Below are 27,587 nucleotides of genomic sequence, written 5' to 3' on the forward strand. Positions count from 1 at the left end.
CTCGAAGTGGCTTTTTCTGTATATCCTTAGTTTCACCTAGATTTCAGGCATTTCCGAGTGATGGTTATTCTGTAGCTTAGTTGTAATTCTGATGTGGGAGGATGTACGTTTATCTACACTGCCACCTTAACCAGAAGCCTAAACTAATTTCTATCAGAGTAGGATTCCTGTAATTAAAATCAATTACTCATTCTTTCAATTAGCATCTGGACTAATCAGTGTTTTCTAGTTAAATCTGCACTTAAAATAATTTAAAAGTATCCCCAAGGTAGAATATAGCCATAAGCTATAGTGATCTCTACCTTAATTGCCTGTTATAAGCAGTTGGTATAGTAATGTTAAATTGTACCCACACTTCCTCTAGGACAGTATTTCTCAATCTTTTTTTCATTATAGCATCTCCAAAGGAGACAATTGCAGACACATCTCATTTTATTGCACTTCACTTTACTGCACTTTAATCGTCTGTGCTACCTGCCCCCAAAGTTTGTGGCAACCTTGTGTGTGCAAGTCTATCAATGCCACTTTCCCTATATTTGCTCACTTTCTGCCTGCCACATTTTGGTAATTCTTGCAATATTTCAGACCTTTTCATTATTTACATTTGTTATGGTGATGTGATTATCAGTGATCTTTGAGAAATTGTTTGTGAAAGGAAGTCAACCAATGCTGCCACCTTCATTGTCTTAGGAAATTGCCATAGCCACCCCAGCCTTCAGCAACCAGCATTTACCAGTCAGCAGCCATCAACACAAGGCAAAAACTTGCCACCAGCAGATTATGACTTAAAGACTCAGATGATGGTTAACATTTCTTAGCAATAACATATTTTCATTTATTTAAATATGTCTTTATTGATTTCAGAGAGAGGGAGGGAGAGGGAAAGGGAGAGATAGAAACATCAATGATCAGAGTCACTAATCAGCTACCTCCTGCACACCCCCTGCTGGGGAGCAAGCTCGAAACCCAGACATGTGCCCTGACTGGGAATCGAAATCAGGAAAGCACTGAATTCACTAAAATGACTCAGAGAAATTAGGAAAGCACATATATTTACAGTTCTATTATAAAGGATTCAAATTAGGAGGACCAGCCAAATGAAGACACACACTGGGCAAGGTGGGGAGGAAACAGCTTCCATACCTTCTTTTGGTGAAATCAAGGCACATCACCCTCTCAGCACATCAGTATGTTCACCCCTCAGAAAGCTCTACTGGGCTTTGGTGTCCAGAGTTCTTTAAAAAAATTATTTTTTAAAAATTGATTTTAGAGAGAGAGGAAAGGAGAGGGGGATAGATAGAAACATCAGTGATGAGTCATTGATTGGCTGCCTCCAGCATGCCCCCTGCTGGGAGTTGAGCCTGCAACCTGGGCATGTGCCCTGACCAGGAATGGACCTCAATCTCCTGGATCATAGGTCAATGCTCAACCACTGAGCCACGATGGCCAGGCAGTGTGCCCAGAGTTAACTGGGGCGTCACTCTTTAGGCACAGCCGATTAAATCATTACCCATGTGACTGAATGACTGTACTCAATCTTCAGCACCTCTCAGGTCAGGCCTGCCCCAAATCCCAACCCTCTAAAATAGACCTCTAAGGTCTTTCTGGTGTTTAGACCCATCATCCTAAGACTGTATAGGAGCCCACCACAAGCCACCTCATTAGAACCACAAATATACTCCCATCGCCCAGGAAACCCATAGGCTTTAAAGGCTTAGTCAGGAACCCAGGACAGAGACCAGATGCCTTATTATATATACCACAGTAGGAAGGGCTGAACTTAGAAAGATCACAAACCACTAATAATAGCTGAGATTCTCCACTACCCAAGAACCAGTTTTCACCCCCACTAATGAATCCTCTAAGACAATGAAGAGACAGCCTCCCAAAACCAGACTGGGATTTTATTATGTAAAGTTTATAGAAGTGTGACTAGTATTCCTCTGTACAAAGCACACAACAAATGGTTTTAAATAAAACAGAGAAATGCAAGTGCTATGACAACATCTGATACAAGCTGAACCATTTACAGATATACTAAAAAAATTTAAAATATCATCTTTCTCCAGAGTCCACCACGCATTTCTTGGAGCCGAGGTGGGCGCTCTAGCAGGTCACAAAGGCATCTTGTTGCCCTCGATGCTGATTTTCACTGCATGTGCAGATCGACTTTTTTTCCTGATATCTGTGAACTTTCTCATCTGTTTATCCAGTCGACTGATACCCTTCTTGGAGGTCCCCTGAAACTAAAAGTGGGGTAAAAATTAAAAAGCAATTTATTGAAATGTTTAAATCTAGTTTTGTCTTTCCCCTTTATTTATCTGGACAAGAGCAGCCAGAAGAGCTCCTAGCTCTGGGAAACCAGAATATGCTTTGGTGACCTCAGGAACCAAAGAGCAAGGGGACGCAGCAGCATTAGAAACAACTCTCAGTGAAGAATAATAATGTTGTGCCTGTGCCTTATTGGCAAATTTTGTCTCAGTCCGTGGAAATCTCCCAGATGAGAGGAAGGAGGAAAAATTGAAACTATGATACTCCAATTCCATCCAAATACATTCTGACTGTATGCTTTTCCTTTTCAAAGACTGAACGTGGAGTTGACCACATGACATATGCACCTTCAAACAGTGCTGGTGTAAAGAATGATGATCTTCTAAGAAAAGGAAAGTCACCTGAGAAAAAGCTGTAAGTATGATGACGGGGTCAGAGGGTTAGCAAAGCAAACCCACAAAGTGGTGGAGCCCTGGTTTCACACTCGGGGGAATCCCTGCTCTGCCTTAGCAGGTTCTGACCCTGGGAAGATCATGCCCCTGGTTGGTACTCCTTTCAGGACTGCTGGGAGAAATGAGAAAATACTGTCAAATATAAGGACAGAGGCTGGCACATAGTGCTCAAAATGAGTATCACTATGACTATTATTACTACTACTTTGCAGTCACTTAGATTTAGGTGTAGTAAGTGTATCTGACACAAAAAGAAAAGAAAATTAAGTCAACCCAAGGGGCTTCCTACTTCTTATTTCTCTTCTTGCTTGCCCTTTATGTCTAAAGATTTGGTTATTAGGTTTTCTTTTATATTGAAATGATTGTATGTTTTAAAAAGATGTGGTCTCCAAAAAACTGACCTTTTAGCAGTGTTGAAAAGGCCTCCAATTTATGTCCAAGATCAGAGTGAACTTTTTTTTTTTAAAACATTTACTTTTTTTAATATATCTTTATTGATTTCAGAGAATGGAAAGGAGAGGGAGAGAGAGATAGAAACATCAATGATGACAGAGTCACTGATTGAACCCGCAACCCGGGCATGTGCCCTGACCGGGAATCGAACCCCGATCGCCTGGATCCCAGGTCGATGCTCAACCGCTGAGCCACGCCCGGCCAGACCAGGGTGAACTCTTCTTGCTAACTAGTGTTGCTAACAATCCCAACCTTGACAAATGCTGAATGGTTAAGAGAGGGGTGCCTGGCCAGTGTGGCTAAGTGGTTGAGCGTCAACCTATGATCCAGGAGATCACGGTTCAATTCCCGGTCAGGGCACATGCCTGGGTTTCAGGCTTGACCCCCAGTAAGGGGCATGAAGGCAGCTGATCAATGACTCTCATCATTGGTGTTTCTCTCTCTCTCTCTCCCTTCCTCTCTCTGAAATCAATATAAAAAAAAAAAAAAAAAGAGGGGTTTTCTAATTCTTCTCCCCCAGGCTTACTAATAAATCACCTGTCAAGCTCAATGCAAAGAATGCTAAATGAAGGCAGGGCCTGGGAGATGACCCAGGGTCACTGCTAGTGTGGGGGAAGGGAAGCTCATCTGAATCTCGAGCCTCCCCAGTCGCTATCCCACCTCTGGACTCCAACTCCACACTCAGATACAAAGCAAGAAACTCTACAAGAATTTGAACATTCTTGAATAAGAGTCATGCTGATCAACCCTAGATTTTCTAGGGCTATCCCAATTCTAAATATTATTTTATATCAATGTTAATACTTAGCACTAATACTGAGTTAGCATAAAAATTCATTATCACATGAGAAAGCTATGCTGCCATCAGCCTACTGAATACCCGCTTGGTGGAAGAGAAGTGGAGGGATGACGAGAGGAGACTTCTGAACATCAGCCATTTGACCTTCAGGCTTCCTGAAGAGTCCCAAAATCCGACTTCCTTTCCGACAATGTAACCTGATTTACAGTACTGCAATCAGTCCACACCAAAAACCCTACCTGCTTGTATCTCTGCCAACTACCCAACTTCCAGCAGCTCTGCATACCAGCCTGGATTTCTCCTTGCTTACTCCCAGGTCCTCCTCTACAGTCTGAGCCCTCCCACCCCACCCACTGAAACACACACACCCAGGTCCTGCTGCTCTACTCCTCGTCGCTTGTAGCTGCCAGATGCCTAGTTACCCCAAGCCTGAAAACATACGAAACACTGTACTAACATGCTAAATTCAATGACCTCTTCTCTGACTTCATCAACTCTATACACTTCCTTAGGACAGTAAAAGTGCAATGCAGTGTTATTGGTGAACAGCTTTATTACTGTTTATCAGTGAAAAACCAAAAGTGGCCTAAAAGATTAGCAAGATGGGTTTGCTTAAAAAAAAAAATTATGGTACAACTATAGTCCGACACAATGTATGTCACTAAAGAATTTACTAAAAGAATTTTTACCATGCTAAGTAAAAGACAAACCCAACAAGGAATAAAATATGATCAAGATTTTGCTTAAGAGTTCAAAAACACAACATCAGTAATAATGTTTATGTATGCATATACAAAAGACCAAAAAGAAGGTAACTGGAAATGTTAATGTTAAGGTGTGGTGGGTTTATGAGTGACAATTTTATTTGTGCTTTCTGTATTTAAAAGTTCATATAAAAGCATGCATTGCTCTTGTCACTTTAATGTTATTGAAAAGCACTCCGTGGAATAAACAAACATATAAACATACAATGTAGTGTAGGTTACTGCATTATTTAGGAAAAAGCAAAAACGAGAGAGAAATGAATAAACAAGTTATAGACACACGATACACTATCATGCAGCCATTACAAACAATAAATCTCTAAGGCGATTTAATGAGAAGTGGTCAAAATTATATATAGCATAACTTAAGTAGCAATAGAAAAAAAGCAAAAAATATAACAAAGTGCTTTTGAATAGTGGGTGATTTTTCTCTTCACCACCCCAAATTTTTCTACAATTATAACAAGAAAAAACTAAGCTTGAAGCATTACGGGAGATATATTTAACACATCAAATTGTTATCAGTGGTGACTTAAGAGGACGGGCAGGACTTTGGAAACAAGATTATTCTACAGTGTTTAATGTTTACTTATATAATTTCAAAAATAAAAATGACATACAGGAGTGGGTAAAAGTAGGTTTACAGTTGTGAGTACACAAAACAGTTTATTCTTGTATTACTATTTATTAATTATTGTATTATTTTCCATATGAACAACAGTAAGTCTACTTTTGCCTACCCCTGTATAAAATAAAAATTTTACTGCAATGTAAAACAGAACCACCAGCCCCCAAACATGTATTTTTTTTCAAAAGAGCTCCATAAGCCAGACTCAGGCCTAGATAAATACTGCGCGTTATGAGTTTGCGATTGCTAAGGATGAAGGAAAGGAACTCTACTAGAAGTTCCCTCTCTGCCTGCTGGTCACTTCTCTGCTCCAGCAGGAGGTTGGGTCACCACTTCCCTCCGCCCTATAGCCCACAGTGAAGGTGGGACCAGAACCATCAACAGGAGCAGATAGGCACATGCCCTCAGGACAAAAGGAAGGCTTCCAAAGTAGAGGGGTCACACCGATTACTTAAGACATTTCCTTTGCCACACTGTAATTATCAATTCTCACGTGCGCTGGGGAAGAGAAAATATGAAAGAGAGGGATAAAAAGAGGGAAGAGACAGTGAAAAAAGTAAAGGTAAAAAGAAACAAGGGTATTTGGGGGCAGTGAAGGGATATCGAGGGGCATGGATATGGGTAAAAGAAAAAATGGGAAAGTATCAATGAAAAAGCCTGTGGCATGGAGCTGGTGCTCTTCTACCCTTTATTTATTCTAACAAATAAGAAAGCATACTTTGTTCTGACAGTAGCTTCACAGCAACGTGAACTGGCAGGAAGGTGAGTGTAAACCATGGAAGTAGCTGCCAAAGTGGGGGTTCATGGGGAGCCACAAAAGGCACACAGCATACTCACACGCTCTCGTGAGTGAGGTGCTCTATTAATCCCAGAGCATGGCAGGTCAGGGAGACAGGCTTTATGAACATTCCAGTCTCTCATTTCCAACCACATGCCGAATATGAATTAATCAAATTTATCTCCTAAATATTAAGTGTGAGGCTTTAAGCAGTGAGTCCTCAAATGCATGTTGCTAAGCCACTGACAATAGCAAAAGAAGGCACCTCTTCCCCATCAAGAAGCTACTAACCAGTTTATATGCTTCTAATATAGAACACTATGGTTCTAGGCCCTTAACAAAAGTTCTTTTAATACAAATGGGCACCAGACAAGAACAAAATGTTTATCAGGGAGGTAATTATCTATTGGTCTCTAGGTACCAATAAAGGAGGAGACAACTTCCATATCAATTTCTAAATGTTCAGGAAGACCTAACTGTCACCAAGTGCCTGTCAGGGTCATTATTTCGGAATCTAAAAGTGGGCCTGCTTTGTCTGGTTAAGCAAGCATACCCGCACACGTGTGCACACACACGGCTTCACTTTAGCTACCAACAATTCAAGCCCATGCACAGAGCACACCTCCTTGGGGATACCTCCTGGATATACTCTGGTAGGGCCAGGCCTACAGGGGCATCCTGTTGCCTTCAATGCTGAACTTGACAGCACGATGCACTCTGCTGAGTCGTTTCTGTTCGGCAAATCGCCTCTTATGCTTTTCCAATCGGTTTAGGCCCTTTTTAAGAATACCAGGCTAGAAAGAGTGGTTGGAATGGAGAATAAAAAAAGATTACTGAAAAGCAATGAAGATCACTGAGCAGTATTTACAATGACTACAGAGGAAGTGTCTACCCTGAACATTTCACAATAGAATTACTTAAAACAGTTGAAGAGAAAGGAAGGAGGACACTGCAGAAGCAGGTAAGTTCTGATTCTCATGGTTCTAAAAAACGACTGCATCAGAACACTCTAGGCTCCAAGATTTGGTTGAAATAAAGGGATGAATAAGAAAAAAACAACTTCTTGACTTGATAATGTTGCTTTAAGTCTGAAGTAAAGCTCATCAGTAATGCAAGATCTAGCTGGATAAAAGAGCAGAGAAAAGCTCTCTTGAAATCAGACAAACCTGAAGAGCAGTTAAGGATTATGCATGAAATAAAAGACAAAATAGTAATTTGCATTTGCAGTCCACCTTGCTGATCCCCTGCTTGCTTACCCTGGATGACTCCATTTCCACATTCCACTTGGGCCTGACAACATAGTCCTTGTTTGAGGGCATTGGCACCCGCGCACGGGCACAGAATCCAGGATCTCCAGGTCTAAGAGCCCTGAGAATAAGAAAAACATGCTGCTTATGTAGCCAACCACAGCTGGGCCCATTCTGTTCAGATACACACCTGTTGCAAACCTCCTCTGCCCTCCCCCAAGGTTACCCAACCCACCCTCCCCCTCAGTCTCAGGTGGCCTCATCATCACTTGTATTACTGCATGGATTCCTCAACTTCCCTCCCAGGGCCAGCTTCCTCCTCTCCTTTAGTGAATCCCATACTCTCAGCTACTTAGGTTAAAATTTTGGTTAGTGCCTATAAATCTAGCAACTCCTCCCCCACGAAGTCACCTACTCCTGGCAATTTTGCCCCTGCAAAGTCTTTTCAACCTCCTGCTTCCCTACTGCCATCTCAGTTTAACTATTTCACTGCCTTCAGTTACTCCCCTCCACCCTATCCTACACCACACCAACATCAGCATTCCAAATCAAATCTGATGATTTCATGTCCTTGCTCAAAAACTTTCTATGGAATCACAGAGACGTGGAAGTTCTTCATCCTGATTTACAGCTGTTTAAAATCTGGTCCACTTCCACATCTCCAACTGTACCTTCCACCACCTGAGGCACACAGTATTGCCCAACCACCCGTCCACATGCCATTCCTGAATCAGGCCGTGCACACGCTTACCACATCCTTGCTTGGGTTCTCCCTTTGTCTATAATCCCTCTAAAGACTTTTTGAGAGCATGGACTTTTAAAATTCAATTTTGTATTTCCAAAGCTTAATGCTGAAGTCTAGTACATAGCAAGCAGCAATAAAATCTTTATTATTATTTTTTTAAGGCTATTGCCACCACGTGACTTTGTTTTAAATTGATTCCAGAGAGAGGAAGGGAGAGAGGGAAAGGAAGAGGGGGGACGGGGGAGAGGGGAGAGAGATGAGAGAGAGAAACATTGACTGGATGCCTCCAGCACGTGCCCTGACGGGGGATTGAACATGCCACCTCCTGGTGCACAGGATGACACACCAACCAACTGAGCCACACAGGCCAGGTCTAAAATCTTTACCGAATGAACTATTTTTCAATCTTCATACCATCCAGAGCACCCAATACCATGCTTTATGGATATTCAATGAATGTTAAACTGAAAGGCATCCCTCATCAATGTGAACATACATCATTTCATTTGCTATTTTTCTTAACACAAAGCTGCAAACAGAACATTCTCTCTATATATTAGTCTAAGAAAAAAACTAATACAAAACCCTTACTTCTCCTCTCCTGTCAGCACCTTTTCCAGGTCTCTTCGGGGTGTCTGGCCACCAGTGCTGGGAAAACAGTAATCAATGAAATATTAGGAATGTTAGAATCTTAAACCTTTATAAGAAAAAAAGAACAAAGTGAAATATCAAACTTAGGCCACAATGAACTCCTTTACACTGGAAAAATAATTCCTAATCTTGCATACCAGGGTCCATTACGGGTGAATAGTAACTGCCCTGCATGCAACTGTATCCAGTTTATTGATGTAAACTGAACCAATATTTTTTTCTTCTAAGAATTTGGGACAGGATTGAGAAAGATAGAAAGTTTTTTCTGCAAGTAACCAGAACAAGAAAAGCAACCTCCAGAACTGTGGCAGAGGCCATACTCCATCAGATCAAACCAGAAGTCTGGGAGGGGGTGTGGGCTACAGATAAACAAGGAGGGCATCATGAACTACACAGACACATCAAGCTGAGAGGAAAGACACAGCCCTACCGCCGCAGCAGGCTTCCGAACGGCCTTGTGACAAACAGCTGTGCTGCCTGGCAGCCGCGCCTGCCCCTGCTCACCCTGCGCCCTCCTACCTGCTCATCCTCCGTCGCTGGGGCATCTGCTCCAGGTCTCTCTGCTCCCTTTCTTCTCTCGTCATTCCTTTGTAATTTGAGGTAAGGCCAAATATAGGCCGGGACCATTCATCTGTAATAAAACTGAATTATTTAGTCCACAGAGTAGTATTCCTCCTGCCATTTCTTGAAATATCTGCACTCCAGTGTTATGCCATATCCTAGGTATTTAGGATATTCTTTCCTTAGAGACCATTATTTCAGGACCATTTATAGGACAAACACAGCATAATACCAACATTGCAACTAGCTCCAGGTGACTCAGAAATTTCAATATAAAAAGATCATTAAACCTATGATCACCAGAAGCTTACTTTCTTACTCACTCTGACAGTCATCAAGTGGTATTGACATTTCATAGAGACAGCCTACTTTCTAATTTACTAAAAGGAGAAAATCTTGAAATTCTTCTACTTTCTTATTCTAAAAAAGTTCCCTTGTTACTTGTCAAAATGGTCTAATTCTTTAAAAATTACATTTTAATAGTGCAGCTTTAAAGTCGGTACTTCATTAAATCTAAGAAAGCTGCTAAAATGAACATGAAAAAATGTACCAAAGAAAGGCCCACTGTTTAGCCAGTGAAAGCCCAAAGGTACCTACACTGTGCTTTTACTTTGAAACACAATGTAGATTATTGTTGCATTTAATACACTATCAAAACAATAAAGGATCGTTACAGACAGAACACAGGTATTGTCAAACCAATAGGAAGCAGGAGTCTCAGGGGGAGATGGTCTAAGTGTCTTTGAAAACTGACCTGCCAGCCCCACCCTTGGATTCAGAATTACTGTGGTAATGAGTAATGAGTATAAGTTTTTAGTGTAAAGGACTTAATTACTGGGACTATTCTGCTTTTCTCAGTCTAGGGCAAAAAGAGGGTCGAGAAAGATCGCACAAAAGCACCAAAAGTTTATTATTTAGTAGGTAGTAAATTACAGATTATTAACAAGATTAAAGATATAATACTTCTCTGGTTTATTTCAAAATTTAAATTTCCCTAAAAGCTTTTAATACTCTTAAAAATTCAATAGAGACCAGCCGGTATGGCTCAGTGCTTGAGCGTGAACCCATGAACCAGGAGGTCACTGGTTCGATTCCCAGGCAGGGCATGCCTGGGTTTTGGGCTTGATCCCCAGTAGGGGGCATGCAGGAGGCAGCCGGTCAATGACTCTCATCATTGATGTTTCTCTCTCTACCTTCCTCTCTCTGAAATCAATAAAAACATTTATTTAAAAAATTCAATAGAAAAATAATTACTATCTTCAGATACAGAAGTAGTTGCACCCTGGAGGTGTGTTTGGAGCGTTGGCCCATGCACTGAAGGGTCTCGGGTTCGTTCAAGTCCCCTCCCACCTGTTGGGCGCGTGCGGGAGGAAACCAGTGGATATGACTCTCTCACATTGATGTTCTCAAATCCCCCCCCCCGCCCATCCCTTCCACTTTCTCTAAAAAGCAATGGAAAAAATATTATGAGGATTAAAAAAAAAAAAAAAAAAAAAAAGTTGCTTTTTCCATCTAGCTTGGGAGTTTAAAAATTCCTGCCCAACAGAGCACAGAGGGTTACAAAGAATGATGAAAATGCTCGCTTCTCATTCTTAAAACTAACGGATTCCATAATCAATATGGCGACTAATTAGATGAAGGCTTGGGAGACATTATAAAAGTAATAATAGTATTTCCTGAGTGCTTTATATATATATATATATATTGTACTTTACATATACTCTCTCATTTAATCTTTACAAAAACCCAAAGTAAATACACAGTTCTCCATTTTTCAGAGGAGGACACCAAGGTTAGAGCTTACATCATGAGCCTAAGGATATGCAGTGAGGTAGGTGGTGAATCCAGGATTTGAACCCAGGCATGATTAATGCCAGGACCTGTATTCCAGTACCTCTCTCACTATGTGCTCTTGATCCATGACTAGAAAATGCAACATTTTACTTGCTGTACTTAAACATACTGAGAAGCATTTTAAGTCTAAGGGGAAAAAGGTGGTGCCTATAAGAAGGTACCAAAATTTTTTTCTATTCCACTTTATTGATTCATTTTAACTTAAAAAAATATATATATACTTTTATTTATTGAGAGGAAGGTGGAGAGAGAGAGAAATGTCAGCGGTGAGAGAGTGTCACTGGCCGGCTGCCTTCCGCATGTCCCCTACTAGGGATTGAGCCCACAACCGGGGCATGTGCCTTGACTAGGAATTGAACTGTGGTCTCCTGGGTCCTAGGTCGATGCTCAACCACTATGCCGGACAGGCTACTGATTCACGTTAAATAAATATTATAAAAATACAGTTAGCTTTTATATATACGTAAATGCAACAAAAACAAATGTACATACTGATTAGTTTCCCTGCCATGTCCTTGTTGGACCTTGACTCCTTGGGATGTTTATAGAGATACATTACTGCTCGTCCAATCCCACTATGCTTCAGGGTCTCCTGGCTCACACTAGGTAGCTGAGAATATAAGCACATGCACACACATTAACCACACAGAAACTGAGTCCTGCCAGTCTATTCTAGAGGATCACTCTTAGACCTGGTTGATTCACAATAGAATAACAAAAAAAAACCACCACTCCATTTTCAGGATCTACACATACTGAACACACAGGTATTTTGTGTTCACATCAAGAGTTCAGTACTAGTGCTGAGTCCAAGTAAAACAACAACATGAGAAAATGTGAACTAAGCATACTCAGAGATTAGCAAATTAATATAAGAGTCAGCACTGGCCTCAGAATTAAACAGACCCGAACCCAAGCATAGCCATCTGCGAGAAACGTGACCTTCGACAAGTCATTTAACTTCTCTGAGTCTTAACTTCCTCATCTGTGAAATGGAGACGAGACACCTACCTGCAGGTTTGTTATGAGGAGTAAGAACACCTAGGATAAAGGTGGTTTCTCGAGAACTCCTTTACAAGTTAAGTAGCTTGCCCAAGGTCGTCACAGCCATGTAAAAGTGGCTCAACCTAAGATTCCAATGCAGGTTTATCTGGCTCTGAAGTTGGTACTCTTTTTACTTCAAGTTCCTCCCCCAAACATGCCGACTACTGTATTGCTCTACTTAGAAACCACAGCTACTCCAAGATCTTTTTCCCTTCAATACTAGAGTTACATGAAGTTGATCAGTCCCCCCTTTTATGCTCATTTTATTTTGCTACATTCCTAAAAAACATACTGAATAAAACTCTTCTGGCAGGCTATGGCAGAGAGAATGTATAAATACATGGTAAAATACAGAGATTGTAATAACACAAAACACATTAGATAATTAATGATGAGTGAACAATCAGATTATCTGCCTCTAACCTCTTGCAGAATCTTCAACAGCTCCTCTCGAATCTTCAGTGCTGGCAAACTCCTATCTGGGAGAGGTGAGAGCCATTCTTTGATGGCAGACATCACACCACTGTCAATAAATGTTTCTTTAAGGTCCTGCCTGCAATAACAATTAAAAAAAAAAAAAAAAAAAAGTCAAGTCTATGTATGCTGGTTCTGCTATCGCTTCCTTTGGATTTTCTTCCATATTTAATGATGTTTCCAAAAACTCCTCCCACAGAGTCAGTCATGCATTCATTATTCACTGTGCACCTCATTCACGGGTTTCAAAAGCAATATAAAATTTAATTCCTATTTTCACAGACCTGACAGGCAAAGACAATTTGTTAAAAACAAAACAAACCCAAATTACACCAGATAGGTTAATGCCAATATAAATGGTACAGACAGTAAAAATAATGAGCTCCAATTATTACAACTATAAAACTAATGATTTATCTGTCAGAAAAGTGATTCTTAAACTGTTTCAGGTGAAAGAAAACTCAGAATTATGCAAGACACAAGGAAGAAAAGCATTCACCTAGCAGAAAAAAATACCAACGAAAAACTGATATTTAAATTTCATTTTATGTACCAGAATCAATTACGTTAATAGAAAACATGACAACATTAGAGGCAGCCATTTTCTAGGGAAGTCCTAGCCCATGCTGTTGGCGCCTTGGTGTGTGAATGCATTTCTCTATAGCCGTCAAAAGTAGGCTGTGGCTAGGTTCAAGGGGAAATCAAACTGTTCAGGCACGTGAGCAAAACAACGGAAGACCATGGTAACCATGGTTCATTAAGAAAAGGTCCTTTTTCCACAAGGACCAGTGGCACAGTTCAGGACAGAACAGGCTATACAAGCCTTGCGCAACACGCGCTTCAGTCTCCCAGAATTTGCTCTGTTCTCACACCGGGAAAACACATGGAATTTTACCAGACTGAAAACTGTCTATAAAGAACAAAATTAGTGGTTTCCAAGCTTTTCTTTCATTAATATTAGTTTGCTATTTGTTCTGTTTGCATCAGGCATCAAGGTTTAAAAGAAATTTGTGAGAAGGTAATGTAACTTAGGAAATCTACTCGCTACCGTTCTACGACCTGACAGAAGGCAATCGTTCTTTAATCTCTCTAGAACACCAGTACATAATTTGACTATTACTCCATTAAAAGGAAAAAACTTTTTCAGTAAAACAATACTCACTTCTTAAGGTGCATAACCACAGTAGGTAATAATGTTAACTTTTTCAGTGCTGGCTTTTTTTGATTGTTCAACTGTCTGTCTTCCTATCCAGGGAGAAAAAGATTTAAAAAAAGAAAGAAAGCCATTGTTAATAATGAATTTCAACCACTATAATTAAACTCTAAAATAAAGCTGCAATTTCCCTGAGAAACTATAACTTTTCCTACAAGGAAAATAAAGTTAAAAACTGACTTTGTGTAGAGCCCCAAATTCTGTATTTGTCCATGTCAATCAAACCCATGAAGCCATCAGAATAGCTTTAACAATTACAAATTGAGAAAAATAGTTTTAACTGAAAATGCATAACTGTAAAGTTTTCCAGAGTTCATTTAAGGTATAAAATTATACCTGGGAAAATTTGGTTTATCATCAGAAAGAACTTTCCAGCTGCGAAGCCTGTATGATAATAAGATGCCATTAAAGAAGAGTTTCAGTATTTACTTGGGCATTTTTTAAATTATGAAAAATTTCAACTTCTACAAACACAGAAAAAATATATACTCCTGTTATGTACAATTAAACACACATGGTCAGTCTTATTTTAGCTATTTCTCTAGCTGCTTCCCCTCAACCATGAATTATTTCAAAACAAATCCTAGACACATATCACTGAATGTATAAATACTTCAGCAAATATCTCCAAAAAATAGAGCTTGTTTTTAAAAACAATACTTGGTCAATTAAAAGAATTGGGGCAGAATTTTAAAGTGCAATGAGTTAAATGCAATCTTTTAATCAGAGACAAAAGAAAGACATGAGTTTATAACAAAATAAACATTAGTTTCTGACTTTTTATATGTGAAGAAACATTAAACTTTGTGGTAAACCAGCCAAACTGGAGAGTAAAATCATTCCCCCATAAAATTAGCAAAGCCATTAGGCTAAAAAGGCTCATTTTACTTAATACTGAGTCTTCACTTTTTTCTAATCATGGTACTAAAAAATTAAAATTATTTCTGTGCTTTAAATTTAGAACACTAAATGCTTTATTACAAAAAACAGTATCTTAAATGTAGTTTAAGCAAGGGTTAAAAGCTAAAAAACAAACCAAAAAAAGCCACACAATTAAGTGGGAGAAAGATGAAGCTAGAAGTGAGCCAACTCACCTCGGCAGCTTCATTCATCTTGACGATCATGGCGCTCACCACATCGTCGGCATCACTAATAAAAGTACCACCATCACGATTGCGTCTGCGCTTGCCGCTCATGCTCTTTTTCCGCTGTAACATCATCTCAAAATCCGACAGAAAGTCCATACTAAGCAGTAACACAGAAATCAAGTAAAATATAAATTGCCTTCTAAATACACATTTCCTCTGATCACAGTTAGGAACCACCAACTTTCTTAATTCTAATTCAACGGAGAGCTACCTTCCTTTAAAGTACTGAGTACTTATAACTTGCTTTTATAAGAGCACGTGATCCTAGGTTTTATGCTCCACCTCTCTACCACCCTATCTGCTATGCCACTAAACACTAATAGCTCTACACTTTTCATACGCTGTGTTGACACCTGTGTGTGTCAGCTTGAGAAAGAACACCTCAAATTTCAAGTTCTCTTTCGGGGACACTGCCTGCACTTCCATGGTTCAGTTACAGCTGCATTGCCTTCTGGAGGGAAGTAAAAATAAACTGCTGCTTTTCAGGGATATAACTCAAAACATAATGTGACTGAGATAAAGCTGGATATCTACAGACTTGCTAAGTGCCTCAAACCTTTACGGCTTTCACCTGAATCATTACCCTTAAAGAGGAAGTTAACTCGCTCTCTGCCACTATCATATAAATGAGATACAATTTATGTGATAATTTCCAAAGGTATCACCAAGCTCCTTCACCATGTCACTAGGAATTAAAAAGGAAATTATCTTTTAAACCATTATTTTTACAACTGTAAATAGCAGCCAATGAATCTTTCTATATTTGGCACCTTTCAAGGTACTGGATTTTTCTGAACAGATTACAACCATCTCAACAAAAGTATGTGAAATACAATCAAGTAATATTTTGTCATTAAGACTTTAGTGTTATTCCCATCAGGACCCCCAAATCAGCTTTTCGTATTTAGCACATTTTTGGGAAGAGCTTATTTGCTGGGATATAAATTAAGAGCCTGGCACCATATAACTCCACCAATTACAAAAGCTGAGCACAAGGCAAATAAAAGAAAAACGAGAGCACACAGCTTCTGGACAGCACTGTATACAGAGAGACAAAGGAGAAAAATTGAACAGGCTCCTTCCTATACTCATCAGAAGCCAAAGTAAGAAAAAAAAGTTGGATAGTCTCTACCTTTATTTTTATATTCGCTTTAAAAAATTCCTTTTAAATAAAACAAACTTACTGTTTTCCTCTCTTTATATTATCATCAGAATCTGAATCTTCAGCTTCTTTGACCTGTGTTTCACTTTTTTCTTCTTCCAAATCTTCTTGGTTAAAACCCTAAAAGCAGGCTAAGTTAACCAGAGTTATCACAACCACATGACACATTTCCTTTTGTGTAACTACTCTTAATTTTTGTACTTTAACTGCAATGCATTCACAAAGAACGAAAATTAAATAGATATCGAAAGGTACATAGCAAAAAAGCTCCCTCCCACCCTAGCCACTAGTGTTACTAGCTTTCTTGTGTCTCCTTCCAGATATAGTCATTTAAACAAGCACTTTTACACATGCTATATTTACCACCTCTTCTATTACACAAATGGCAACATCTACTATACACACTAGGTGTATTGTTACACACTTCCCAAATATAATAAAATCTGGAGACCAATTCCTATCAGTATAAAGTACCCTCATTCTTTCGAAGGTTTTAGACTATTTCACCACGACTGCAATCATAGTTTGTTTATACATTCCCCTGTAGACATTTAGATATGTGTATTTGAAAGTTTGAGAAATATTTGCCAAACTGTCTTCCATAGAGGTTATGCCAATTACCTCTTCTTGCAGCAAGGCATGAATGCACTTGTTTTCCCACCTTCACAGGTGATCAAACACTGATATTTGCCAATCTCTGGACTGATAAAGCATCTGTGTAGCTCTCTTTGCACTCTGTTGTTACGAATAAGGCTGGGCATCTTTTTCCATGTTTAAAAAGCCATTTGCAATTCCCTGTGAACTCTCAATATCCTTTGCCCATTTTATGTTGGATCTTTGCCTCATTGGTGTGAAAAACCTTACAAATTCAGGAAATTAGCTCTCCTTAAGTGAAAGGAACTGCACAATCCTTACATCTGTCCAGTTAGCTTTTGCTTATGGTAATGTTTTCCAGGCATGATTCTTTTATTTATTTCAATTTTATTTTTGTTTAAAATATTACAGATGTCCCTTTTTCTCCCCAATGGCTCATTCCACCCCATCCCATTCCCCTCCCCAATCCCTCTCCCTCTCCCCACCATTGTCCGTGTCCTTGGGTTGTGCATATATGCATATAAATTCTTTGGTTACTCTCTCCCCCTCCATCCCTCTGACATTCATCAGTTCCAGGCATAATTATTATTATTATTTTTTAAAAAAATATTTTGATTTCAGAGAGAGGAAAGGAAAGGGAGGGAGTTGAAACAATGATGACAGTCATTGATCAACTGCCTCCTGCACACCCTTGACCGGGGATCGAGCCTGCAACCCCGGCACGTGCCCCAACAGGGAATCGAACCGCGATCTCCTGGATCAAAGGTCGACGCTCAACTGCTGAGCCACACCCGGCCGGGCCATAATTCTTTATGTAACTGAAATATATGGTAAATCTTTTCTTTATAGCTTCTCTTATGTCATATTTAGAAAGGCCTTCCCAACGGTTGTTGGGAAGTATGTTTTTCTCACTGAAATGAGCGTATAACAAAGCCGACGCTAACTCTCCAAACTAGAGAAACATATCTTATTTTTGTAAAATGCTTAACTGAGTATGAGCTTCATGAGGGCAATTTCTAAACAATCTCTGGCAGACAGGCTCTGAAATATTTGTTGATTCATCCAGTTTCATTCTCTCTTGCTTTAGTAATAAAAGATTTCTTTTTTAACCCAAGAACTGCTTAACAAGAAGTTTTAAATTTCTGAGTGACAAGGGTGTTAGCTGCTACTTTTGATAATTTTCAATTTCACTGCATTGAATTCAGAAATGTTGTCTATACTTTGTACTTTTTGCAAAAGCTTGATTTAAAATTTATATAAAAATGCAAACCAAGGAAAGCCAAGTCAATCTTGAAGAATAACAACCTTAGAGGACTAAATATAAAAAATTATTAATGGCGCAAGGATAGAGACCAACAGAACAGAAGAGATACTGCAGGAACATACTGGATAACACATATAGACACTTGGTCTGTGACAAAGATGGCATCATACGGTGGTGGGAACAAATGAGCTGGGTCAACCGAATATTCCAAATGGGGGAACCCTGGCTCTACCTCATGCGCACTACACAAAACCCACTCCAGGTGGACTGTACAACTGCATGTGAAAGACAAAACAGTCGAGCTTGTACCATGTAACTCAGGAGACTATCTTTAAAACCCTGGGAAGCAAAATCTTTCTTATAATTAAAAAGTTTTCAACATAAAGGATTGGTAAAGTTGATTTATATTAAAATTAAGAAGTTTTGTTCAAGACTCCATTAAGAAAGTAAAAAGGCAAGCCAAAGAAGACATTTTTTAGTTTTATAATCACCAAAGGACTTTTATCCAGGTTATACACATAAAAAGACTCTTCTGCAGTTTTTTGGTTTGCTTGTTCTGTACATCTGTCCATTCCTTTTTGCAGTTCTGTCAATTTTTGTTTTGTATGGACATGGCTAGGTAAAATTTAAAAAAAACTTTAGCAGTATAAAGTGATCCTGTGTATCTGAAATAATGTTGGGTGGTTTTTTTTTTACCTTAAGTCTACCTCTTTGCTATCCATACAGCCACACCAGTTTTCTTTTGGGTAATGTTCAGATAAAGTATCTTCTTTATCCTTTTATTTTCAACTTTTATCTCCTTTCAGATGAATCTTGAAATTAGTATACAGGTTTTTCAAAATCCAATCTGATCATCTTTGTCTTTTAATTGGAGAATTTAATGTAATTTCTGATATTACCAGTTTAAATCTGTCACCTTACTACTTTCTAATTGTCCCCCTGTTCAATGTTCCTTTTTATTTTTTCTTCCCTTCTTTTAGATTGATTAGCTTTTATTATTCCATTTCCCCCCCTCTATCAGGTTGGAAGCTACACATTCCAATCATCTTTCTAGTGGTCACCCTAGAAAGACTACAAAGGGCACCCTAACTGATCAAAGTCTAATGGGCTTTTACAAACATTTGCAAAGGTCTGTGAACACTTCAATTCCACGTATATTCCCAATTTATTACTGCTGTAGTTTAATTTTAAACCACACCAGACATAACTTTATTTTATATAGACAATACTCATTTAGACTTATCCACATACTCTGTTACCTTTTATCCCTCCCTATATTCCTGATCTTCCATCTAAGATTTTCCTTCTGCCTTTAGTATGTCCTTCAGTGGTATACTGGTAAGACGAAGAAAGGAGGAAATATATATTCCTGAAAAGTGTTTTTGCTGAACAGAGGTCTAAGTTTGCAGTTATTGAATTCTATTGTTTCTGTTGAGAAGTCAGCTGTTAGTGTAACTGCTGCCTCTTTTTCTGAATGTAATTTTCCCCTCTCTGGCTGCCGCTTCGGTGCTCTTTTCTTTGGTTTCTTGCAATTTTACTGGTGTTATGTAGGTGATTTTTTGGTATTTATCCTGCTTGTAACTTATAGAAGTCCTAGAATCTAACAATCAACCTATGTATCATTTCTTTAAATATTGCTTCTGCCATGTGTATTTCTTCCTCCTTTTGGGATTCCAATTCACTATGTTCAACCTCGTATAAATTACGTTTTATTCTCTTACATTTTCCACACTAATATATCTCAATACTTCACCCTAAATAGTTCCTTCTAGCCTGTCAGTTCACTCATTTTCTTTTCAAATATATCTAATCTGTTGTTAAATTCATTCACAGAGTTTTCAATTTTAGTTTTTTTTACAGTTCCAGAATTCCCCTCTGGTTCTTTTCCAAATCTGCCATGTCTTTTAAGATATTGTTTGCTCTGTCAAAACTTTAACCTTTTACCTCCCTAAACATAGTTGTTTTTTAAAGACATTATCTAAAATTCCTATATCTAGAGCCCTTAGGTCTATTTCTGTTGTCTATTTTTAGGGTTTTCTTTTTAACATTATCTATGGGGTACAATGCTGTGTTTTGAAAAACTATAGAAATAACTTGAGGCCTACAATTGTTACCTGTGTCCTAAGAGGATTATGGTTTGCACATGCCAGTGCCTAGGAACACTAGCCTGCCTGATGGGTTAAGAATCATTATAATCAAATTTCTGAGACCAATGTTCTCTAGTCGCTAGGTTATGCAAAGTTGGCCTAAAATCTGAGCAAAGGCTATTTCACTTACAGTTCACCCTTAACCCTAGGATTCTCAATCCAGAATAGGGGATTTTCAGTGTCCTCTAACATCAAGTAGGCCCTGGCCCCCAAATTTTGTCTTTTGAGCCTTAAACATATGATCAGCCTCTCAAGCCTGAACAGGCAAACATCCCAGAAAAAGCAGTTCTAAATGCTGAGCTTACCCTCTTTAGGTTTCTGTCTCTTCCTGATTTTGACTTAGCAATTCTCTGCTATCTTGTTCCTCTGATGATGAACATATTTTGCTACAAAGAAGTTCCACAACTACTGTGAATCTTTCTCTTCAGCATTACGAAGTGTCTTTTGTTGTCTCTTAATTCGTTCCTCAGCCCTTAATTCAATTCTGCCTGTCATTTTCTTTTTATGCCTTTGCACTCTTTTATTTCACCCTCTGAATCTCTGTGTTTGAGTTTTAAAAAAAAAAAAATTTAATTTCTGAAATTTAAAAAGTATTTTTATTGAATACATCATAGTTGTTTATTTCTACTTATTGAACTCACCTATTAGAGAACCACTGCCATAAAAGCAAACAAAAAAAACTATGGTCACAAAGGAAATATTTCCATCTTATACTTACCGTAAATTCTTCTTCCTCCTCATCACCAGATTCTCCAAATATGTCTGCGATAAGATTTCTAGACAAGGGAATACAAAAAACTTATCATTGGCGCTCTTCTCATCTGCATAGGAACCTAAAATCTTTTTGTCATAGGGTGTCATTTACATAGAGCAGAATGTGCCCTTCTTGCATCTATTTTAATGGGCTTTGACAAAGGTATGCATTCAAATAGCCATTACCCTAATTTAGATACAGAACAGTCTCATCTCCCCAGAAGGTTCGCCTGGGGCCCTTTCGAGTCATTTCCCACATCAACACCCTAGAGCGGGCCACTATTCTATCTCCATCACCAGGTCAGATTGGTTTTACCTCTTCTTGAACTTCACGTCCGTGAAATGAGACGTGTCTGTCCTCTTTACGGATTTCATGCAAAACAGTATTCTGAGATTCACCTGTGCTGTGTATCAACAGTTCAGGAACTAAAACCCTGAACCCCCAAAGTCGTGCAGTTAGGCAGGACACACCGTACTGTTCCCTCGACACAAGCTCTGTTATATGTTTTCAATCCTCAACCCAGGATATTTTTTCCTTTGCTTTTCAGAGAGTGGAAAAAAGAGGAGAGAGAGGGGACACACAGAGAGAGAAACATCAATGTGAGAGAGACAAATCAATTGGTTGCCTCCTGCACGCGCCCTGGCCAGGGCTGGGGATCGAGCCTGTAAGCCAGGTACGTGCCCTTGGCCGGCTCAAACCTGGGGCCCTTCAGCCTGAGGGCCGACGCTCTGACCACTGAGCAAAACTAGCCAGGGCTCAGCACAAAATTTTAATACAAGTTTAAATGCACCTCACATGAACCCTTGAGCAGCTGTGATCATGTCACTTACTCTTCTTCATTCCCTGACTCGCTGTCACTCCCAAACAGATCCTTCTCTTCATTTTTCTTATCAGACAACTCCTTCCCTGCTTCTTCTTCGCTGTCAGATGCTGTCGTCTTCTCTCTTTTGCCAGATTTGTCTGATACCACATCGCTGTCGGAGTCCTCTGCGTCAGAGACAATACGGCTCTTCTTTGCTGCTGTAGAAAAAAAAATCATCATTAATCTTACTCTGTCACAGTCACTGTGTGACTAGGAACAAGTACCTTAAAATGGCATTATGTGGCAAAATCAAAGGCCCCCTGACACATAGTTTAGAAAAAAAAGTAACTAAAAGGTTCATTCAGAGTCACCTTACAATTATTGTTTAGGAAAAAGTGGCCAAAAGATGGAAAGTGAAATAGCTACCTTTCCTTGTGGAGAAGAGAAGAGAGACTAGACTGATGTACATGAGAACAGTTTCTATGCTGCTCAGTACTAGCATAGTTTAAAGGCTGGACATTATTTTGTGGAGTCCCCATGGTCCCTGATCCTCACTGGTCTGGAATTTCTCATCTCGCTGAGTAAACCAGCACGTGTGGTGCTCTTTTCTTCTCCTGTAACAACTGTCAGGTTATAAGGGAATGTGTCCTTTCCAAAACAGTTTTGTAAAAAAGTAATCAAGTAGCAAAATATAAGGTCTCTAAATAAAGAGATGCGTACACACGAGAGCCCAGTCACTGTCAGGATGGCTTTTAGGCCATTAAAAGTCCCACAGCTAACTCTGGTCAACTCTTGGTTCTCTGAAATGTTACCCTTTCCAGTAAAAATACTCAATCTTTCACATCCCCACTGAAATGCAGTCTAGCTTACCATTCTGAGGCAGTCGGACCTAAGAAATACTATTAGAACACCTCGAAAGAAATTTAATATTAAGATTGGTCAATAAAAATCAGGGAAACTCATGTGCTGGTGATCCTTTGGAATGAAAGACTATAGGCCCAGCATCCCAGGAAAAGACACGATGCTTCAGTTACAAGCTTAGGCTTAAGTCAGGTCACGACAGCCCGCGCAGTTCCTTACATGCTCCCTCCTCTTCACTGTCGGAAAGCACGGCAGCCTTTCGCTTCGCTGCCTCCTCCCCCTGCTTCTCTGGCTCCTCATCACTGTCCATTTCTGGCCGTCTGGGGTCTTCCTCCTCGCTGTCGGAGCCGCGAGACCTCTTCCTGTCTCCCTGGCTATCTAAGCGGAAGGCGCTGTTCTGCACCTCTGCGCCCTCCCCCTTCTCCCCATCGCTGCCATCATCTGACTCTGGCTTCTGCTTGTGTCTGGAGGCTTCTGTGTCTGAATCACTGGCAGGTGCCTTCTGAGGCTCCTCACTCTCAGAGTCACTGACTCGGGGTTTGGGAAGCTCTTCATTTTCAGAGTCACTGGCCTGGTTCCTTGGGGGATCCTCACTTTCCGAATCACTAATTTGTGGTTTGGGAAGCTCCTCATTTTCAGAGTCACTGGCTTGGTGCCTTGGGTGATCCTCACTTTCTGAGTCACTGATACGGGGTTTGGGAAGCTCTTCATTTTCGGAGTCACTGGCTTGGTGCCTTGGGGGATCCTCACTTTCTGAATCACTGATACGGGGTTTAGGAAGCTCCTCATTTTCAGAGTCACTGGCCTGAGTCCTCTGAGGCTCCTCACTTTCTGAGTCACTGATTTGAGGTTTGGGAAGCTCCTCGCTTTCAGAGTCACTAACTTGAGGTTTGGGAAGCGCCTCGCTTTCAGAGTCACTGGCTTGGTGCCTTGGAGGTTCCTCACTCTCAGAGTCGGTGACTTGAGGTTTTAGCGCATCCTCTGTTTCCGAGTCACTGGCAGGACTTTTTGGGAGCTCTTCAGTCTCTGAATCACTGGCAGGGTGCTTTCTAACATCTTCATTTTCAGAGTCACTTGCATGCCCATTAAGAAGCTCCTCATTTTCAGAGTCACTAACAGGTAATTTCTTGGTCTCCTCACTCCCAGAGTCGCTCCCGTGGTGATTGACACCCTCATTTTCAGAATCACTTGCAGGAGGCTCTACATGATCTTCAGACTCAGAGTCACTGTCCTTTTGCCTTTGAAGCTCCTCACTCTCAGAGTCACTAGCATTAAGATTTGAGGGGTCATCATTCTCAGAGTCTGTCACATGATGTCTTTTATTAAGGCCATCTTCTCGATCACTAGGTTCATTCTGAAAAATGAGAGAAAGTGCAAAAATGTTTGGTAGTGAAATGTTAAATTTCTTACATTGTAGGAATACACACACCTAAATGCAGAATTCTTATCCTATACCTACACAGTAACATCCCACCTTACAGAAGGCCCTTTATCTGTAAAATGGCTACCATGGCTTGGATCCCAAAGTGGGGAAAAGATAACCAGCTTTCACCAACACAAATATGTAAAGCAATTTAAAGAGCTAAGAAAGAAAGCCTAACTTTCTCACATAATTCTAGCTCCTAAACATACTTTTCAAAGAAATACAAACAAACATGTAACCAAGTTCTTAAAAAAATTGTTTTTACAGGTTAAAATTATTTTAAGAAAAAGAAACATAAAGCTTTAATATATAGGGCATATTCTCCCAACAAACAAGGAGAGGTATAATTAACATTTACCAAGTACCTAAGCCAGATACCAAGTTAGAGGCTCTCCTATTAGTTCATTTACTCTGCACAATAGTACTTTTCATGGTAAGAAAACTGAGGCTTGATCATACATCTAGTAACCCAGGTAGAAAAGTTTGTTTTAGGAAAACATGACTAATCTAACTATAGAATGTTACTTGCAAGTAATCTGAAAACATATACACACTTGGTATACATATTTTATAGCTATGTTTTTTAAAATGCAGAGAAAAATATACAAAATTAAACATACAAAGACACTAATAAAGTGTTTTAAGATCTGGGGAATTTTTCCCCCACCTAGCATCTTTCAATAACAGCGATGACATTCTGGTTTAAAAAGTTAAAGTATTTCTGTGTTAAAATAAGTGACAAGATAAATGGCCTGACATGTTTTCACAACACCTATACTTGAACTGACCTGTTCAGCTGTTGTCTAATGAGGAGCCAGCCAATTATATGGTAACACTATTATGAAGGTATGCATAATTATTTTGAAAGCCTACAGGAAGTGATCTATATGAGACTAAGCTATAAAAGGTGTTTAACAACAGGTTTTTCTGTTAACATGTGATGACTGAGTTAAGAAGTTAACTAGATTACTTATGCGGAAAGGAGAGACATACAGATACCAGCAGAGGCAACTAAAGCAGGAGGCAAAAATAAAACTGTAACTGGCTTTTGGAATGCTTTTATGACATGCCCGTGACATATCTCTTAACACCATGTTTGTGTGTGACTCTATTTTAGTTGCAAACAACAGAAACCACCTCCAGAAAAAAGAACGATCTTCTCAGAATCAAAGTGGGATGAATGACTAAAGATTCAGGAAGGGTAGGAATACCAAGACAGCTTAGAGAGCTTAGAAAAGGGAACTCAAGGATCTTTTCACTACAGCATCATACAAATGAGTCAGCCAACCATGCTAAATTTCAGTGTTTGGGACCTAAAAGTTAAATTCCTGGGAGAGATAATCTTAGCAGCTATAGCAATACTAGATGCTGTGAGACTCAGTGATTCAATGGGTTACAGCCAGAACAAGGGCATAGCACTGGGAGCCATGCCCCAAGAAAAGAGAGAAACCAGGAAATGGGCATTCATTCCAAAACTTACCCGCTACACTCTACCTCGGATTTCCTAACACATGATGTATGCACGCCAGAACAAGCAACCATTACAAGGACGTTATATATGATAATTACTGAACTTATGAATTCCCATCAATTTTAAGGAGTTTCATAAAAACGGGAGTATCTATCCATTATTTGTGGCACAGTGGGAGAAAAAGGGTAAGAAATTACTGCAGTAAGAAAGTGCTATTCCACAGACTCGAGTTAAAGAATGCACTTAGGCAATGGCATCACTAGGTTTGGGAAAAGAGTATATTAGAAATTATACAAGCTTACAAGTTATCAAATAGCCGCCGGCTGGGTGGCTCAGCTGGCTGAGCGCCATCTGTGCACTGGAAGGCTGCTGGTTTGATTCCTGGTCAGGGCACCTATCTGGGTTGCTGGTTCAATCCCTGCTTGGGCATGTGTGGAAGGCAACCAATGGATGTCTGTCTGTCTCTCCCTCCCCTCTCCCTGGGAACCCCCTTGGGTGAGGATTAAAAACAACAAAAACAATCTTCAAAATTTTTAGACTGAAATTAGTTTAAATCGCAAACTTAAAAAATCCAAAGTACAGTTTAAGTCAGATATGAATACAGTAACTCAGTAGTAGAAATTGTAAAAAAATCCCCTCACTGTCACTGTCAGAGAAACTGAGCACTCTCAGGGTCCTCTGAGGCTTCAGAAATGCCTGCAGCACTCACATCCCCCCTCCTACAGCTACTCCCGCAGTTATAAATACCTGTGGGTTATCCACTTACCTCGGAATACCGACCAGGGCCACAGCACGCGCGCGCGCATACACACACAACTGACATTCTAAAATTACAAAGTAAACAATAAACTGTCTTAAAGCAAACACCAACTTGTAAATTTTAAAGTAGTATATGAATGTCAGGTAGAAATCCTTGTAAAGAATCAAACAACTGAGAACACTTGTTTGTTCCTTACTCATCAACAGAATAAAACTCAAAACTGTCGAATGTGCATACTAACCTCCCATTATAAAGTGGTAAACAATCCAGCGCCAAGTCACAGAGTAGATTCCATGAGGAAATACCTTGGTACCAGATGATATACTTGAAATCCTCATCTTATAGTTTGTCAATACCAGCTTAATTATATGAAAGAATCTGAGGATCCAGCCATAAAACAATACTTGACCTAGTGTAGCTTCTGGAGTGCTTCCTGCAAAGCTCTGATTTTGAGAACCTCGTTTTACAGCAAGCATACAGATGATAAAATGAGGCTATACACCACAGTCTCCTTTGTCTGTCAAAAGTTAGTTCACTTTAGAATCAGACAGTCAAACACAAAGCACTCCTGATGAGAGCACTGCAAAAAGAAAGTTGGACACAGAGCTTAAGAATTTATAGATGCAGCACACTCCCAACTACCTTCCAGACTCACTTCTGGCCTTTTGACCAACATCAACCCCATGCACTGTACAGCAGTTCCTCCACTCTGGTGTGCGTAAGAATCACTTGAAGAGCTCCGGTGAAAAACATAGATTTTTCGCTTCTCATCTCAGTATTAATCCAGTAAATCTGGGGAAGGGGTCAAAGAATCTGCATTTTGAAATATAATCCAAGTGATTCTGATTGCACTTTAGATAGAAATTCTACTCCAGACACATGAAACTAAAACTGGACAACAAGGGGTCCAGGCAGCCTGTCACCACTTGAGCCAATTTAGGAGAGACAAGGGTTGAATCATATATGAACGTTTATTCCAATATTGCCGGCAATATGGGAGAGCAGTAAAGTCATCCACGAAAATCTGCTCTCTTGCCTGCCTACCCCTCCCACCCCAAAAGCCAGATGCTTAGACTGTGTAGAAGGACAGACCAAATGGAAAAATAGGAAGTAGGAAATACAGACATGGGGAAGTAGGCAAAGTATAATGGTCACAGGGTTTCAGGAAATGTGGCTGTGGGTTGCAAAGGGCAGGTGCCTTCAAGACTCCATGTTTTGGAAACAAGGTTATCTTTCCATGATAAAAGATTGGATCGCTCCCATGTCC

The 27,587-nt window shown here is 39.8% G+C and overlaps 1 protein-coding gene across 3 annotated transcripts in view; it reads right to left on the reverse strand.

Annotated features, from left to right (window-relative positions):
- Window positions 1–1,885: 1,885 nt before the first annotated feature.
- IWS1 (interacts with SUPT6H, CTD assembly factor 1) overlaps window positions 1,886–27,587 on the reverse strand; it is a 43,957-nt gene continuing 18,255 nt past the window's right edge. For 2 of the 3 annotated variants that reach the window (XM_016201711.2, XM_016201709.2), the window contains exons 3-14: window positions 22,886–24,020; window positions 21,834–22,023; window positions 20,968–21,025; window positions 16,267–16,364; window positions 15,029–15,179; window positions 13,884–13,966; window positions 12,671–12,800; window positions 11,696–11,813; window positions 9,308–9,419; window positions 8,729–8,785; window positions 7,402–7,513; window positions 1,886–2,246 (exon numbers count right to left, since the gene is read on the reverse strand). In XM_016201711.2, the coding sequence (XP_016057197.1) occupies window positions 2,115–2,246; window positions 7,402–7,513; window positions 8,729–8,785; window positions 9,308–9,419; window positions 11,696–11,813; window positions 12,671–12,800; window positions 13,884–13,966; window positions 15,029–15,179; window positions 16,267–16,364; window positions 20,968–21,025; window positions 21,834–22,023; window positions 22,886–24,020 (2,376 nt within the window). In that variant the 3' untranslated portion in view covers window positions 1,886–2,114. Of the gene's footprint in view, window positions 2,247–6,267; window positions 6,940–7,401; window positions 7,514–8,728; window positions 8,786–9,307; window positions 9,420–11,695; window positions 11,814–12,670; window positions 12,801–13,883; window positions 13,967–15,028; window positions 15,180–16,266; window positions 16,365–20,967; window positions 21,026–21,833; window positions 22,024–22,885; window positions 24,021–27,587 lie in introns of those variants that run through there. The other variant, XM_087819941.1, reaches the window with a different exon arrangement.

Source organism: Miniopterus natalensis, chromosome 8 (genome assembly GCF_054644295.1).
Source record: "Miniopterus natalensis isolate mMinNat1 chromosome 8, mMinNat1.hap1, whole genome shotgun sequence".
NCBI lineage: Eukaryota > Metazoa > Chordata > Mammalia > Chiroptera > Miniopteridae > Miniopterus > Miniopterus natalensis.